This window comes from Anarhichas minor, unplaced genomic scaffold (genome assembly GCF_050575085.1).
Source record: "Anarhichas minor isolate MPS153535 unplaced genomic scaffold, ASM5057508v1 ptg000028l, whole genome shotgun sequence".
NCBI classification, from domain to species: domain Eukaryota; kingdom Metazoa; phylum Chordata; class Actinopteri; order Perciformes; family Anarhichadidae; genus Anarhichas; species Anarhichas minor.
The window spans coordinates 9,366,343-9,384,173 of NW_027466474.1; the positions used below are offsets into that span (position 1 = coordinate 9,366,343).

The following is a 17,831-nucleotide window of genomic DNA, read 5'->3' on the forward strand; positions in this document are numbered from 1 at the left end:
TAGCCCAGTTTATCCTGAAAAAAAGAGATGTAAATAACATGATTGTGCTTTATAGTGTTGACATGCACGATGGGAAAAATGACTTCGACCTCAGAGGATTTTAAAAACATGAAGTGTCATAGTATACAGGAAGTTGGAATGGTGCTTATGTCTTATTCAATTAGTATTTTTACTTTCCATTTCTTATACTTCTTCTAAGTTGTAGTAAATGAGTAGAGTATGGATAGAGAATACTATAAAAACTACAAGGAACTTAAAAAATCTGTATAAAATAATTTTAAAGTGGTAACAGCATATTTTATAGCAGAGCTTAAAGAGTCTAGTTTAAACATTGTAAGAGATACATTTTGAAATGTTTACTTGTAGTTAAAATTTAGATTTTGTATAAAAGCGGTAACATATAATTGCATATATTTTTACATATTAACATTTAAAAAAATGCACTTTACTCTTCACTTTACACCTTTTGCTTTAATCCACCACCTTTATTGGTTTGTACAACATTTCTTAATCTATGTGATGGCCTGAACTGTGCCAACATACCGTCATATATTACCTGAAGTTGTTTTCTTCTAAAAGAGACAAAGCACAGGGACAAGCAACCTTACTTTCATCACTCCTTTTGTTTTTATATCGTCATTTACTGAAGTGCTCGTCATCTTAATAACAATACAGTCTTAATTCACAAAAGAGCAGAGAGTAAGGGATACAGAGGACATTTTAAAATAACAACAGATGTGATAGATGACACATAAATTCAGGTACTAATGTATTTTCTTCTGGGTTCACTAAGGGTGATTCCTCCCTCTTTCATTGCTGCCCTGAATGACTGTACCTGTGAAAGAGAAAAGCATAACTTAAGGAGGAAAAAAGACATACAAATAGATTTACTAACAGCAGTTTGTGCTGCATGTACTTACAGCGTCAGAGCGGTACGCCCAGGGAATGGCCCTGTACACCATCCTGGTGATGCCAGCCTGCTGGCATCGATGTGCCAGCACCTCGCCCACAGCCTGACACGCCGCCACGCAGCGTGTGGAAGCCAGCTCCTGCTTCAGCGCCCACTCCTTGGTTGAGCAGGAAAGCACCGGGACAGGAGAGCTGCTGGAGAACACGTGGGCCGCCACATGATGCTGGGTGCGAGAAAACTCCAACCTGAAAACACGGGACAGACAAACGCGGTACAACAGAAGTAAGAGGGACGGCAGTGATACGGGGGAATTTAGATCTGGAGGAGTAAATGCCTGGTAAAGATGAATGTATGCATTGAGAGTACTCCGGTCTCCCTTGAAAATAAGATCTGTCAGATTTAACTGGTTATATTAAGGCAGTATATGTACAGTCACCGTTTAATTAAATTAGCAGTATTTGTTTGACAACAGGAAACAGGAAAATGAAACACTTGATTTTACATATAAGTTGTTACAATGCACCTCTGTTTAAAAGAATAACACGTGTTTTTTTAAATTTTGTTTTATTCACACACACACACAGACCTGTGGTAGAACTCCCGGTGGGGCCAGATCGTCTTCCAGCCCCGGTCCTTCACAGCCAGGGCCAGCTGCTCCAAGTTCCGGGGGTTTCTGTTCACAAAGGTCGGGTTCACGGCTTCGTTTTCATCCGAGCTGGGCTCTGGCAGAGTGGCTGCCTGACTCAGACACCGAGCTGGGGGACAGACAAGCGGATCCATTAAACAAGAGCTACAGAGAAACACACCACCAGCGATACGTTAACGTTGAGCAGCTAAAGATTATGATGCATAAAGGCAAAAATAACTTTACGTTACCCGACTGATTTGTAGCCACAATTGGACGTCGAATTTGTCCGAACAACAGCCGTAAACTGGACGCCATCTTCTCCTCAATTGTGTTCACTTCATAAATAAAAACAACCGCTTAAAGTCTAGTGAATGTGCTACCGTACACCGTACGCCATGTCCTTAAACATGTGAAGTATTTGACTCTTGCTATTCGATAAGAATTCACCGTGACATGTGGAGCGCCATCTTTGACATTCAGACAACATCCGGTTTATTTGGTGCTACTTCGGAAGCAGCGCTGACGGAAACAAACGCGAGCACTTCGGACGTTCCGCGTACATTTCTTCATACAGAATAAAAACATGCGCTTTGCTGAACATTTCTGCCCATTTACTCTACACAGTAACTTCCAGTGGTGTAAAGTACATTAAACAAGTACTTTACTTAAGTAGGCTTGCGGTGTGTGTAGTTTGTTTTTTCCATTTTATACTTGTAACATTACCTCACTACATTTCAGTCGTACTTTTCACCCTACGATTACTGTTACATTTATCTGACAGTAACTAAGAAGTTCAGATTTTACCAACAAAACATGTGATCACCTTAATAATAGGATGCATTATAAAAGATGAACCTTCTAACTGTATATAGGGTAGTTAAACTGTCAGTTAAAAAGTCAGCTCCATTAAAATGTCTGTTACATCTTAATGAATGAATGAATAATATAATCCAATGTTATGCATATCCCACTCTGTCTAATAGGTCATTTTGATGTGTAGAGTATATTTTGTGGACAGTACAAGTACTACTTTTACTTAAGTAAGCTTTTGAATGCTAGACTTTACTTGTAATGGCCTATTTTTACACTGTGGTATTACTTATTATTATACTTATAAGGATTTTAATACGTCTTCCATCATTGGAAACTTCACAAATTAGTTTAAGACATAAAGTGACACAATAAACGGCGTGACGACACAACCAGTAAGGTAGCCTGTTCAGGGAAGGACTTCCACAATAAGATTAAACAAGAAAATCATATTTAATTACAGTTCAAATTTGATCATTTTTACAGTGCAAACCGGCAGGAAAAAAAGAGAAAATGATCAAGCAGAGTTTTGTTCAAAATAGTGGCATGATAATGGAGGTTATTATCTGTCCAAAAGACTTAAAGGATAAACAAGCCCTCGGTCCCTGTAAGGCACCTGAAAAAACATTTTACTACCAATAAATACCTGTTGTGTGTTGTTCTCGGAAGACATGACAATGAGGAAAGGTTCTTTGGCTCATGAAAATCATTCATGTAATTCCCTGCTATCAATTGAAGAATGCTACAGGGCTGGCTTATACACCAATTCAACAACCACACCTTCCCTTAAACTGCAGAACAAATTCAATAATTGGAGTCCTTTCCCTTTTTATAATTGATGTCTATAATACATGTTCATACAGTGTAAATTATTGATATTTTTTTGAGCTACTGACTGATTAGAAAGTACCACATAACAGTGATAGTGAAAATACTAATTTGCAAGGGGATACAAAAGTATATATTTTCCTTTCATATAATGCAATTGAAATTCATTATATAAGGACTCGTTCATCAATGCAAAAATAACAGTCTTTACGGTCGTGATCATTGTGTAAGTCAATTAAACCATTTCACAGTCTACAGGCAATAGAATAGCATTGTTAAGACAGGGAGACAAAGTCATTCTGATGTGATTCGTTGTAGTCCAAGTATTCAATATTATACATACATTAACCAAACATTAACATAACCATTTGGCAAGCCTAAGTAATGGTTTGGCCGATCAGATAGCAGCTGATGCATTGATCAGCGATGAGAAAGAGAAAGGGCTCAACTTGTAGCCTGTTCCACTGTAGAACTTGTTCTGAAACTCCACCCTGTAAGAGAGAAGCAAAGTCAACATGCAACAGTACAATCTACAATACATAATCCATTTCTATCCACCCACCCCATCTCTCTACGTCTCTTCATCAACAATCCCGTCCAGTGTATTCTACAGGGTACATGAAGCTGAACATTTTTGATGGATGGTTTGGTGACCTTATCATTTTTCTTTAGCACCACAATCAGTACAAATTTCCATTTACACACAAGAAATATCCAAATGTAACATGCAGACAGATATGGAATGTACTGAGCACATTCACCCTACCTAAAGGATGAACCTTTTCATTTTGGAGCCTCACTGAGCTTAAGCACCTTTAAGTCACAGTCAACTTTGCATGCAAGATGCACAACTTATACATGACAGATAAGCAGAGTGAGATGAACCACAGGACCCCTTCACTATGGGGAAGGTCTGTTGATATATTTGGTACAAAAATAAATTACAAACATATTAACTGATGACAAACTACTTCAGTGTAGAGCCTTATGCGAAATAGATTTCTGTGTGTGCAGTTATGTTTAGGTGCATTGCCATTACCTATTGAAACAGACAGTTTTAGACTTTGTTTTGTGATTTAGGGGAGAGTGAAGATGAAGTGCATTTCATGTTTAATTGTTGCTCATTTTAGGGCTGTACTTCGTAAAATGTCCTTTATTTCTAATGAGTTCTACTGCTTGGACCATCGAGTTGTGTTCTATCTTTGTGGCAGCTTGGGACAGGAGACAAAGGTCTTTGTTTGCAACGTAATGTTGAATATAAAAGTTATGTACTTGTCTATGTAGTTTTTTTTGTTTGTGTTTTAAAAAGGTCTTTTCATAACATAACTGATTAACTAACTAACTAACTAACCCACTTAAACATGGACAAAGCAAAACGCTATCACATATTTTACTTATATTCAGTCTACTTATTAGTATTTTTAAAAATATTTCCCCTTTGTCTTTCCCTCCCTCTTATCCTTACCAGTGCAGACGGAGCGCGTGCAGGAAAGCTGAGAGTCCCTCCATAACTAGCAGGATGGCGACAGTCAACAAAGCGAAGAAGGCAAAAACCACAAAGAGGACTACAGATCCCACATAGCCCTCCCACTTCAGGGCAAGACGCATCACCATCACCCACAACACCTCTGACAGCTCTGTGGAGACACAAATAAATCACTGTCAGACAATCATCATGTGTGTATGAATAACTGGCTGAAAAAAAGAATAGTATGAGTGCGTTTGTTTTTAGAGAGGAAGTCTGTCTGTGCGCGTGCATCATGTGAGTATGTACATTGTGTTTGTGCGTGTCAGTATGAGTGCCACTAACGTGCATGAGCCAAACTGAGAGCCCAGAGTCGGAGGTAAGAGGCAGTGTTGGAGATGCAGCCCAAGCAGTACTCTATGGTGTGGATGGCCTGATGCATGAACCTGTCTGCAACATCGAACTCCTGCAGACAGCACAGATTAAACACTTGCAGAATCACAACAGCACATCTCTGACTCGATTTAATCCATTTAGTGAATTAAGTTAATCAGGCTTCTCTCGTACCTCTTCTTCCGCAGCTCGTCCCTCCACCTCCCCCGGACGAGTGTTGATGGAGCCTTCATCGGCCAACAGCTGACGTCGGTCTTCCTCCTGATGTTGCAGAGAACCAGAAATCCGTCAGGAAATACATTTGACTCTAAAATGAGAGTTAAAGTTCCGTCGAACGCAGACTCACTACTTGACGTCGTCTTCTCTTGAATGTGATGAATTCGTATGTGGGCTTCCCAAACAGGAGGACAGGGACAGAACACAGAGCCACCACCACCAGGACCTTCTGCACCACAGTCTGCACATGAAGAGTTACAGGATCGTATGTTACGCTTTTAAGGAACACGTGCTCACTTTAGCGAGCTATTTTGAAGGACAACACTGGCGTTTCTGCAAATGATTGCACATTTACTTCGAAAGCATGCAAACCAAAGCATGCCATGGTTCTTGGAGGGTTAGAGTGCTTTTTATTTCCATCTTCCAGATGTTCACTGGTATCAGTTCATATATAGTACAATATGAAATTGAACTTGCAGAGATTTGAAACTAGCTCAAGATTAATACTCCATCACTGGGACCATTTGTCAAACTCACATTATTGCCATTTTAACTGAACAGCATTTACATTATTGTTGCTTATTACTGCAGTTAAAGCAATGATTGTTTTAATAAGTCCATGCATTTGTGGCAAAGTTTGACAGAGTGATCTGTCAAACAGCATTACATTCACAAGTTAATAAAACCCAGAGGACACAGGCACACACTGTAAAAAAAGTGAAACATGGTAACTTTATGCTATAAAAACAGCTGCTGAGTCGCATTATTATACCAATTATAGATAGTTTTCAAAAAGATACATTTCACCTCCAAAAGCCATGAACAAATAAATAAACTTGACATAAGATAAAGCAGATTAAATGTTCGCTGTGAACTAGCAGGTTTCAGGCATCTTCAAGGTGATTTTCATACTGTACTAACAAAATAAAGTAAAACCAGTGGTTTCCAGCACTTTTTAAAATAAACTATGACTTTTTAAAGAAAGGCTGGTGGATAAATTGTAAAACATGATACGTTCCGTTTAGGACAATGAACAAACCACACACCTGTCCTTCATAGAGCGCTGGGTTCTCAGGGTTGTCTGTGAAGAGGAACATGTCTATGAAGTGGATAAGTATACTGGGTGCGATTTTGGACTGGGCAGGAGTGTAGGCGATCCACTTGAAGACCACCATGAAGATCAGGTAGCCAAACAGACACACCATGAAGAACAGTTCAGGGATCAGCACAAAGAACACACTGCCTATCTTGCCAAAGTGCCTGTGGAAAAACACAAACAATGAAGCGGGAAAGCAGCGAAACAAGTATGTGTGAAGGCAAGTCAGGAAGAATCAAGAATGGAGGTGTCCCAAAAAAGTAAAGCACTACATACCAATAGTTGAAGAATGACAAGCAGACTCCAAAAGACATGTGAATGACACCGATGATGACTGACATCTTCATCTTGTACGAGTTAAGGAAAGTCAGTTTGTTGTTGGACAGCCCCCAGACCTGACAGCGACACAAAACCAGAGAGAATGAGGATGGATGCAGTGACAAACAAGATGACAGCATGAAAGAAAATGTCTGACGAGTGTGACGGCCATACCGGGTCAATGCCAAATGGATACGGGGTGGTGAAAACACCAGACACAACCGGATCCATGGACAAGTACTGGTTCTTCGCCATGACTGATGCACTGAAAGAAATGATACAATCAAGTAAGATGGACAAGAAGCAACATGTACACACATGTTGCTTGTGTGTGGAGAAAACAAAAAGGTATGAAATGTCCTCACTTCCATATGTTCTTCTCGAACATCGGGCCGACGTGCCACGCTGAGTTGAAGGGACTGAGGCCTCTGCTGAAGCACTCGTTGTAAATGGCCCCCGTGTAGATAGAGAACAGTCCCATCAGCAAAATCAGATACCTTCCTCCAAACATCATCCTCCAGATCTGAAACACACGGGTAACGATTTCATTTCAGCATATAATATGCAAGGTCGAAAAACCTGTTTCAGCTCTTTTAAAACATCATCATTCTGTTATTTAAAATCGTTGACTTTTAAAACAAACTAGATAAGCATGGGATTTGTACTCAGTAACACAAGTCTTATCCTTGTGTTGAGCTTACGATTGTGTGTGTGTGTGTGTGTGTGTGTGTGTTTGTGTGTGTGTGTTGCACTGTGAGTGAATATCCTCTGAATTACCTCATTGCTGTTTTTCCTCAATTTGGGGTCCTTCTCCTCAAGGACCATCCAGAGGGCCACCAGAGTCATCAGTAAACCATGACCCACATCCCCAAACATCACAGCAAACAGGAAGGGGAACGTAATGATGGTGTACACCGCTGCAGAGGCATAAGAGGAAAAAGACTTGACTTACACAAATACACTCTTTGACTTTAACTTTGAGCATCATATCCTTCTTTCAAAGCATTAATGAAGAAACCTTTTTTTAGAGGTGTGCAGACGTACCTGGATTGACTTCCCGGTAGCTGGCCACTCCGTAGGCATCAACAATGTTCTGGAAACCAGCTGTGAAAGAGTTGATGGGAAACAGGGTAGGTGGAGGGGTGGAGGAGGGCAGGCGGTTGTAGAAAGAGTCAACACCACTTCCACTCTTCCTCTGAGGACGGAGAAGAGAGTTGGAAACGGGTGACGAGTGTGAGAAATTAGCTGGTTTACTCATCTATGTCAAGTCTCCTCATCTACAACTTACCCCTCCCTCTCTCAGAGCGCTCTGCAGTTCAGGCAGCTTGGCAACGGGACACCAGGCCTCAGCGATCAGGCATTTGTCTGTGACGGAGGGGCTGCAGAGATTCAGCACCATCTGGACCGCCTTACACTTCTGCACACGCACTTTCCACTGGGGCAGCACAGCCACCGCACGCATCAGCAGCTGCTGCAGGAAGGACTCGGTCTGACAGAGCACCTGAAGTACAGGGAAGTGAGAGCGTTTTAGAATAACTGAGAGAGAAAAACGCTTCTTTGAAGGAAAGCCACATTACCGCTGTTTGTGCTTTCTAATATTTTCAAGCGGTACAGATGCAGACATTTCAACAGAGAGAGCAAATGCTGGTGATTGCATCAGTGTTCAACAAACTGTGATCTGTGCTTTCATAAGCATGCATTGCACTTACTGATTTGATATCTTCAATTCTGCCTTGAAGTCCCTGGAGAATCTCCTCTCTCTCAGCAGTGCTCTCAGGGTACGCAAACGTCTGTGTGCGGAAGCTGTGAGTTGGGGAAATCAAAAGACATTCAACAAGTTCAACAGGTTCAACAGGCATTGTCGTGTGGAAATTTACACGAAAAAAAAAAAAAAAAAAAATCAAACTGATGCACAGATTTACCCACCAGTCACATATCTTCTTGACTTTCTGTCCAATCTGATCTCCCCAAAAGGAGATGAGAAACACCGTCCATTGTACCATTTCCCCCTGCAAACAAAGAGACAGCAAACGGCTGTGATGAAACACCCATAAGAAAACTCATTAGATGTGACAAATGATCAGCGACTGTCTCTGGAACAGAAATAACTTTCATGTCCATCTCTCAACCACGATCCCCTCCCTCTGTCTCCCAGCTCCCACCGTGTCAGGATGCTCGAGTCGATCCTCCATTTCTCTGAAATCCACAATGATATAACCTCGACATGCCCGCCATAGTAACCGTTCAAACGAAGGGACCTTCCAAGGATGGACAACTCCTGCCACAAAACTGAGAGAGAGGAGATGCAGACACATTCAAAACATTGAATGTAGATTAAAACATTAAGCACATAATGGACACTTTAGAAAATGAGATCTACCTGAGGTGGATATCCTGGCGGTTATCAAACAGCCCTTGGCTTTCCAGTACAGGTGGTGGTGTCTGAGAGATGAAGCCAAAGAAAGTTTATTTGTAGTTTTAGTTTACAGACAGTTTGCTCACACCAGCGCAATAACTATATCTAAAAGAAGTGGTAATACATGATGCAAGAATTGCTGCAGAAATGTAATTTCTTTCCCACCAGTGAGGCTGTGAGAGTGTGTGTCCTGGTCAGGACTCCTTGGTACTGACAGAGCTGGGTCAGCTGAGCCCGGAGGCTGTCTCTGTTCCTGGACACCTAGTAAGACACAACAACAGCAAAAAAATGTGTCAGGCCAATAAGTTCAACCTCTTTTGAAATTGTGCAAATGAGACAACAGAGGCTTTGCTTTGATTCATCACGTCAGCCTTGTTTTAAGCGCTCACCTCTTTGAGCTCTCTGGCCAGCCTCTCGCACTCCTCCTCTATGGTGATGAGTTCACGAGGCTGAGGGGCCAAAGGTGTCGGGCATGGAGGAGAGAGGGGGCACTGCAAGGGAGGAGACAGGGAGCGATTGATCTCCTGCTCCAAGACGGCTGAAAGGGCAGATACAGAAGGTCAACAAAAGTAACACATAAAAAAAATTAAAAAAACATGCACAAAGATACAGGTCGGGAACAATGAGTCAATACTTACTAAAACTTTTCTCAAGTTCCTCACATCGCCTGACCTCGCCGACGAACTTCCTCTGAAAGGCGTTCACGTTAGGATTCAACTAAAGCATGAGAGCAGAGGGGAGAGGAAAAGGGTTATTCATGTCTCACAGTGACTCAAAACAACCATCAGTTGACCGCCTCATCTAAACTCAGATTCCAAAGTGACTTCATAAGATAATCACATTTACCCCATGAGAGTAATGATCATCAGATGCTTTTAATAGGAGCCAAAACACATGAAAACAATCTGTGGCTAGCACGTCAGGCATTATAAGCATCATAGGGGGCAAAGTAGGTGGAAAAGTAATGGGCCTCCATTTGTACTTGACTTTACTCATTTAACCACAAGATCATGAACCAAGAGGTTAAATAACTCACATCTCTGAATTCAACCAGGCCCAGTTCTCCCAGCTCACTGACACAATTGTAGGCCGAGCCTGACTGAAGGAAGAGCTGCACCAGGCACACCTCCTCGCTGCGAAACATGGAGCCCATAACTGCCTGCACGGGGGAAAAAAATCAAAATGAATGTTTTCCAAGAAAAACTATCAAACGTAGTCAAAGTACAGCAGTTTATAGTGGAACGAGGGATATCATTGAGAAAGTATAGAGGAGAGAGGCAGTAATTGACACGGGGCATTTATTTTCAGTAGGACAATAAAAGCCTCTATGTGACCATGGAGAAGTTAATGAGCGGAAACTGGAGAAAAGGGAAGCATCGAGTCACCCTGACTGTGATGATCAGATGGGATTTCCATTTTTGCACAGACGTGTTTCTCATTTTTTTTTTTTTTTTTTGTTGCAAGCTAAATCCCTCTTCAATATACAAAAAAAAAAACATTGCTACATAAAAATATACATTTGGTTGCCAGTTAATAAAATAAACCAAGCTAACAGGAATGTATTCCGAGACAAAAGATCTGCAATAAACCTTTATGAAGGTTAGGTGTTCAGATTTTGATGGGCCTGTTTCAGAGAGGTGTTGATTCAACTGTGTGGTCTTTGTGGAGGCTGCTGTTTGCGGTGCTTGTTGAGTCGCATTGTGTTGTATAAAGACGGACTTTGTTGATATAAATGTGGTGGATAAAATACCAAAGCAGCACCAAAAACTACAGCCTCCAAAATGACCATGAAGTTGCATTAATAATACTAGTTTTTGCAGGGCAGCTGTGTCAGACTGTAGTTCATACACACACACATTCAAGTAACGTTATACAATGACAAAATATTTCCAAAGAAACTTTTGGCGTTTCCTTAAACGAGTAATAAGTCTCCGTCTACATTGTTCTTAATAATAATCATAAATGGGACAATAAGTCTCATTTTAACGTCTCGTGTTAATGAAACAAGTCTTAAAAAGAATGGAAATCGAACAAAAGATGTAACTTTTAAAAACGTTAAATGAAAACTCGTGATTGACGAGGGGAATCCCGTGACGGAATCGAAATGTAGCACAAGGTTTTGATATCTGTCATATGATAATAGCGGCGGTGCGTTCTCTGTGGACAGATAAGAAGAATAGAAACAGCTGTAAATGAGCACAGAAAGACGCAGGACGTCCTCTCACCTGTCTGCCTGTTAGACCCCCGCTGGACTCTCAGATCCGCTGTGATTTCAGGCTGTCCAGCCCCGTACCGACGGATAGACCGGTGACTGTGTACACAGAGCGAGACCAGACGTGTTTACCAGAAGTTATCGGACGGTCTGTTCTTCTCGCACTTCCCGTTTGTGGAAGTCACGTTACTGCCGGGGCTCACGTGACAGTTCGGCGTTCGTCTCTCATTTTGGCCACGAGGGCTCCGGATCGAGACGTGTACCATTAGTCAAGTTTACCGTCTGACGTCAGCTAGATGTTAAATTATATTATTCTGTCACGCTTAGATAAAAGACATCATGCATGATGGGGTAGTTTGGTTTGGTCTTAATGACATGAGTGGCATGACTAATTAAACTAACGTGTCAAATACGTATTACACAATAAGTTAATTATAGTAATATTGTAATTTTCTGATCAGTCACTCATTCCTAACGGACGATTGCAAGACCGAGAACGTCCTTTAAGTTATAAATTAAAATACTAACATAATTGGTGGAAGAATACACGACAGATTACTTGATATTACCTCCTAGAAATGCTTGACTGGGTTTGTTTTTTCACATAAAGGTTAAATCACTTCGTGATTGATTCATACATTCACATTTACTCATTATTTTTAAAATAGTCAAAATATGAAAACAAATGTATTTAATTTGAAAGCTTTAACCAACTGGGCACATGAGGTTTTCTACTTCACTGAGAAGTCAAATGTAAGATACGGTTGCTTCAAGTTCCCACATTAAACTTGTGTTAGTGGCTCACTGAACCAAGCTTGGCTTCTAAACCAGTGTGATGCCTCAAAATCCTAACATACGTCGAATAAACAAGGTGAGCACAGAAACTTTCCATCTTGTCAATGTGAAAAACAGCCTGTGTGTCAAACTGCGCATCATTTTGCAGTGAAGCTAAAACATCCAGGTGAAACAACTATAAGCAAGCACACCATTGGTTTGACTTTATCATAAAACAATGGACAGCAAATAAATATAAGGCAGCTATGGACTAATATGCACTTATTGAGCATCGTTAATTAGTGAGACCTGTTCAAATGGCTGTAAATGAAGGCAAAGTGAATTTATTCAGATGCATGTAGAGGATCCAACAGTGCCCGTCGTCTTGAGCCGACACACAGATGAATGGCAATACAAAAGATATTTTATTTTATTGTAAAAGGGCAAGAGTTGCAACAGGTAAAATAGCAAGTAATGAAAAATATACAATTGGAAAACGACAAAAGTTTAAAAGGAACAAATGAAACGGGAAATGAAACTGAAGGGAGGTTAAACAAGACTAAATATTTCAGAGGAACATGAATCTCACACCTGCTCATTTTCCGCTTTGTTGTATTTTTTCATTTTACCCTAAAGATACTTCAATGAAGAATGTCTACATTAATAAGGGAACCAGGTTGTTGTCACACCAATTATTGTCCCCAACAGTGTATCACGACACTTTGGGAGTTGTATTACAAGCAACTTTAGACGCCCCCCCCCCCTCCACATACACACAAAAGAAAACACTACAGTAAAGTCATAATTGGTGGCAAATCAGACAAGAACATTTTACTGGCTTTGCATCTCATTTCACATCATTTACATGTCAGACTTACAATGCCAACAGACATGTCATCCTAACCATGCTGCTGTGGTTTCGTAGAGCAGACAATTTCATGTGGTGTCATTCCTGGACACGAGGACTAACACACTAAGGAAGCAAAGTTAGCAGTGATTTTTTTTTCTCTCTCTTCTTTTTCTAAGAATTACAGGTCTGTGTCCAGAATAGTGACTGTTGAGACCAAGGGACCAATAAGTTGTCCTCTCTTCATCCTGAATTTATCGTTTTCTACAAACTGTAAAATTTGAGACTTCTGTCCATTCCTGCAGAGGTCAGGAACTGAGCGTTCTCTCCAAAGGCCACTCCAGTCACCAATCCTGTATGGTCTACAATTAGAAAGGCAAAAGCAAGGTTAAGAAACGGCTGCTTCCTCAGAGCGAACACCATACGACATGCATGCTGGATGAACATTCAAAATGATTATTTTTTCCCCCTCACTTGTGAAGTTGAGGACCTCGGACCACTGTTTGCAGATGTAGACACGGATGTCAGACCCTCCAACAGCCAGGTAGGTTCCGCTCTGGTCAAACACGAGGGATTTCACCTGAAACGGACAAATAAAAACAAAGGAATGAGATTCAGAGGAACGGAGAAATGGGAGTCTAGAGAAAAATAGGAATGGCGGCCAAGACAAGATCAAACTCAGTGTTAAAAAGGCTTGATTATTTCTGAGGATGGATGTGATCAAGTTAATGTGCTTTCTAAGCTCGTATTTCCAATTTAATTTAGTTTGCACTTTCTTACCTCATAGTTGTTGTCCAGAGTGATGGTCTTGAAGTTCTTCAGTTTCCTCAGATCCCACAGTTTCAGGGAGCTATCCTGGGCCCCTGGAGCACAGCACCAGACCATTACATTAGCAAACTATTTAATATATAGTTCCACATCCCCAAAACAAGATGCTAGGAGTACTTTCACATATTGTAGATCAGTGTACAAGTTAATGTGAGGGGAGGAACTTGTTGGTGTTCCCAAATGTTCCTGCAACTTTTCAACCCAATGTAGAACACTTGATCAGCAGTAAGAATGCCCAGTGGTTCTAACCTGTAGCCAGATAGTATCCGTTCTCAGAGAAAGCAATGGAGGTGACGGGGCCAGAGTGGCCGGGGAAGTTGGCCACGTTGGTGCGCTCTTTCAGATCCCAGATCTTGATTTGGGAATCAGCCGTCCCAGTGCCAAAGATCAGACCATCAGGGTGGAACTGAGCACAGGTGAGAGCTGTAGGGGGCAGACAGAAACGTTACCACCTGGAACAGGAGGCCTCCTATTCACAATGCCACGTTTACATTGAGGCGCTTACCACAGCCAGCACTTTCATCAGTAACTTTGGTGAGGACTCGACCGGTCTCGATATCAGAAAAGGCCCAGTACTGCAGAACAGTGAGGAAAAGATATCAGTGTGGTTAAACCAGTGAAGATGTCACTTGTATTTCAGTCACTCGAGGTCTGTCGGCACACACACCTGATCCTCAGAGGAGCTGAGCAGGTAGTCTCCAGTTGCATGTAGGGAGAGTCCGGTGACGCCTCCCTCGTGGGCACGCACCACCTGGACACAGTTTCCTCCGGCGACGGACCACACACGGATGGTGCTGTCTGGAGATGCAGAGAAAACCACCGACTAGAGGGGGAGCAAGGATGTGAGGGATGGAAAAGAAACACACCAATGAGTAAGAATAACAACAACTCAACAGAATGTGTTTGTTGGAGAAAGATGTGACTGGTGGATGTTTGAAGCGTTACCTGGGATGGATGGTAGATGACAGAGGTAACCTTCTTGGTGTGACCCTTGAGTGTTGCCACAATCTGTTCTTCGCTCTTGTCAAACACCACCACATTCTTATCAGCTCCACCTGAAGAACACGAGAGGATCGATATCAAATTAAAAGTCTTCAAATGACTTGTAGTGTGTAAACAAATCACAAAAAACACATTGGATGAAATCGACATACCGGTGAGAACTTTGTTGGTGTCTGAGGGACACAGATCCAGAGCCAGAATACCAGGGACACTGGCACTATGAAGACCCTGAAGGCATCAAAGATATATGTTGTTGACACCATGCTCATCAAGTAAATAAAACAGCCCTTTGATTAAAAATAAAAAAAATGTAATTCATATTAAAAAACAGATAGAAATCCAAACTTACAGCGTGAGAGGCCACTTGGCGGTATTTGCTGAGATCCTCAGATCTAACGAGCTCCTCTGGGACAGTTTTTCCTCTCTGGAGAAACACATCAAAGCAGTGGAAATGAGTGCATATTACATAGTACCACAACAGTTATAACCTTGTGCTAGATTAACTTTACACAACATTGAGGTATTAAAAGGAGAAATGGGCACAAAGAAGCTAAATAAAAGAGCAACACAATACCTTCTTTCTTTCTGTGGTGAGGATAGTAGCTTTGTCTTGAAGCTGCAAACAGAAAACAGGCACATTGAAACATCTTAGACCTTATAGACAAATAAAGATTTATGTAGATAAAAACAACTTACCTTTTGGATGATCTCCGGGGTCATCCCCACCTGTTCACTAATCTCCATGGGCTCTCCGCCAGCACCCTGAGACACAGAGGGCAGCAACAGATTGTCAGGAGCAAGTATGGAAGGATGAAGGATTTTGATAAACATTTATGTTCAGTATCTTTATCGAGTGGAACTAATATCAATCACTCACCACTGCAGCTGGCTGGGAGGCGGGGACTGCCTGAGGGGCAACCAATCCAGCCTGGGGTTTGAGTGTGGCAAGAGCTGTAAATAGAAAATAGACCCCACTAGAGAAAAATGCTTTCACAATATACTCCATGAGCTCTTGTATTTGCAGGTCAAGTTCTGGACAGACTTGGTGATTGTTTAAAAGCAGTTCTTTGTGCTTTACAAGTGGAGCCATGTCCTACAATAGAGGACACACAGACCGTCGACCCACCTTCTCTCGCAGCAGTGACCTCTTTGGTGAGTCGAGCGATGACTCTGCAGGCGGCATCATGTTGGTAAAGCGCATGGGACAGTTCTTGGCGAGTAGTCTGCAGCTGTTGCCGCAGGGTGAAGCTGTGAAGCATAACCGCATCCTAAAAACAGAAAGGGAAACGGGAGGATGGAACTCTTCTCATTGTCTGAAATCAATATTCGTACTGTCATTGAAATGATTGGTACGTTCTGCTTCACTTCAGGTTTATTACCATCAAGAATGTGGGTTAAAAATGGCATGGAAAGAAAAAGTCACCTGTTGATTCAAAACAGACGCTCCGGGTACAGTTTACAGTATGAAGGTGTTTAGTTGTGGATTTCTCCTCACGGTTAACAACACTTACCCACTCATCTTGAAGGGACTTGAGAATGGCAGGAATGCTGGTTGCCGATGGAGCCTTTGGTCTAATAGGATGGGACACTAAAACAGAGAAACGTTGCTCATATTTAGAACAAGTGGTCTCGTTTTTACTGTACATTTACTGAAATTTTTTAGTTTTCAGTAACACTTGCTATAGGATAAGTCATACGGTACTCTACAATTGGGGATTTATACTGAAGTACAACATCTAATATTTGCAGAAATAGGTGTTAAAACATCACTACAACTAAAACAATAGGTCAATCAAACAATGGGTTAATTGACAAACTATGTTGATAATCGACTAAACTTTTTAAATGCAAAAATATCAAATATTTCCTACGTTTGTTGGATGAAACAAGAATTATATTACAAATCCATGTTAGGCCTTAAAACATTGTGACTCAACACTTTTCATTGTGTTCTGACATTCTATAAAAGGTTTTATTGAGAAAATAATACCTAGATTAACCGATAATGAAGATAATCATTAGCTGCTGCATTGTTCATCAATTTCACAATATTGGCCAAAAATATTACCAATAATATCACTTACATATAACTTTTAAAAACTCTCAGTTGCGCAGTTGTTTTATCAGGTACACGTCGCTGTGATTAATGCAGTTTCATGAAGGCTGCGTTTGGTTGACGCTGCTTTAGAGTAGTTTTCATTCATTCATTTTGGGTGCCATTTAGCAACGCAGTTGAATAGCGCTCTGTTACACTGAGCGATTAAACTGCATTAGTTTTAGCTAGGTGTAACATTAACTAATAAACTGGCACCGTGGTGTAGATCTCAAGCTGCTCGCAGTAGTCGTACCTTTGATATCTACGAGCTGCTCCTCCGAAAGGGGCTGTCCGTTCATCGGGTCGGTCCCATTCTCTGCGATGTACTTCTCGATCAGCCTCCGCTCAAACACCTGGCTGGACACCGGGGAGACGCACGGGTGCTCCGGCACCTCGTTGGAGACTAGATACAAAGCAGTTACAGCTTAAAGATCACACAATACCGAGAATAAAACAACCACACACCGGACAGATCGACAATCATAAGTAGAAGACGGCACTGCATGGCCGTTAGCGTTAGCCACATTAGCATGTAGCATTAGCTTGGTGCCTAGCTAACCTATACTTCCTCCGTCACATCAATGAATCCAACTTCACTTACTTGCACAAACCAAAGACATCTTTCCAACAAAGTCCTTGTGGTCTCTTCTAACAATGGAATTATACTAGTACTGTGCCTCGATAGTTATTACCGCTAAAGTAATCTTTCCTTATGTTTTGCTCAAATTGGAAATGGCACGCTGTCTTTTCATTGCCGCTACAAACGGTCTTCTTCTTCTACGCTTTCTTCCAGCAGTCTCTGCAAAGCACAGCGGCTCCACCGCCCTCTACCGCCGGAGGAACGCCACTGCTCTCATCGATGCACCAACTACGGGTGCTGAAATAGGGAGTGGGTAGACAGGAGATTAATGGACGACAAATCTGACGAAAATGCAAATCATTCGATGTTTACACCTTTAAATTGTGAATATGACGTGCTTTCTTCAGTTTCTA

General features: G+C 41.5%; 3 protein-coding genes across 3 annotated transcripts; all 3 read right to left on the reverse strand.

Moving 5' to 3' along the window:
- Positions 1–456: 456 nt before the first annotated feature.
- On the reverse strand, positions 457–2,022 carry mrpl18 (mitochondrial ribosomal protein L18). The gene is made up of 4 exons (XM_076102897.1): positions 1,787–2,022; positions 1,497–1,665; positions 921–1,155; positions 457–835 (listed from the first exon to the last, which is right to left on the reverse strand). Exons 1-4 carry the CDS (start codon positions 1,851–1,853, stop codon positions 758–760), a joined length of 549 nt encoding a protein of 182 aa, XP_075959012.1. The 5' UTR covers positions 1,854–2,022; the 3' UTR covers positions 457–757.
- Positions 2,023–2,782: 760 nt separating this feature from the next.
- On the reverse strand, positions 2,783–11,453 carry tcirg1b (T cell immune regulator 1, ATPase H+ transporting V0 subunit a3b). Its single transcript, XM_076102892.1, has 21 exons — positions 11,306–11,453; positions 10,117–10,239; positions 9,719–9,797; positions 9,470–9,618; positions 9,246–9,341; positions 9,045–9,106; positions 8,827–8,953; positions 8,591–8,673; positions 8,374–8,467; positions 7,953–8,165; positions 7,709–7,859; positions 7,442–7,581; positions 7,030–7,187; positions 6,839–6,929; positions 6,623–6,741; positions 6,297–6,510; positions 5,381–5,491; positions 5,209–5,295; positions 4,987–5,107; positions 4,642–4,813; positions 2,783–3,667 (listed from the first exon to the last, which is right to left on the reverse strand). The coding sequence occupies exons 2-21, from the start codon at positions 10,231–10,233 to the stop codon at positions 3,574–3,576; spliced, it is 2,478 nt and encodes an 825-aa protein (XP_075959007.1). The 5' UTR covers positions 10,234–10,239; positions 11,306–11,453; the 3' UTR covers positions 2,783–3,573.
- Positions 11,454–12,388: 935 nt separating this feature from the next.
- Positions 12,389–17,607, reverse strand: prpf19 (pre-mRNA processing factor 19). The gene is made up of 16 exons (XM_076103513.1): positions 17,440–17,607; positions 17,092–17,241; positions 16,255–16,331; positions 15,870–16,011; positions 15,621–15,694; positions 15,440–15,505; positions 15,318–15,359; positions 15,093–15,167; positions 14,896–14,971; positions 14,687–14,796; positions 14,409–14,564; positions 14,247–14,316; positions 13,991–14,164; positions 13,694–13,776; positions 13,388–13,493; positions 12,389–13,275 (listed from the first exon to the last, which is right to left on the reverse strand). Exons 1-16 carry the CDS (start codon positions 17,456–17,458, stop codon positions 13,178–13,180), a joined length of 1,518 nt encoding a protein of 505 aa, XP_075959628.1. The 5' UTR covers positions 17,459–17,607; the 3' UTR covers positions 12,389–13,177.
- Positions 17,608–17,831: the final 224 nt, after the last annotated feature.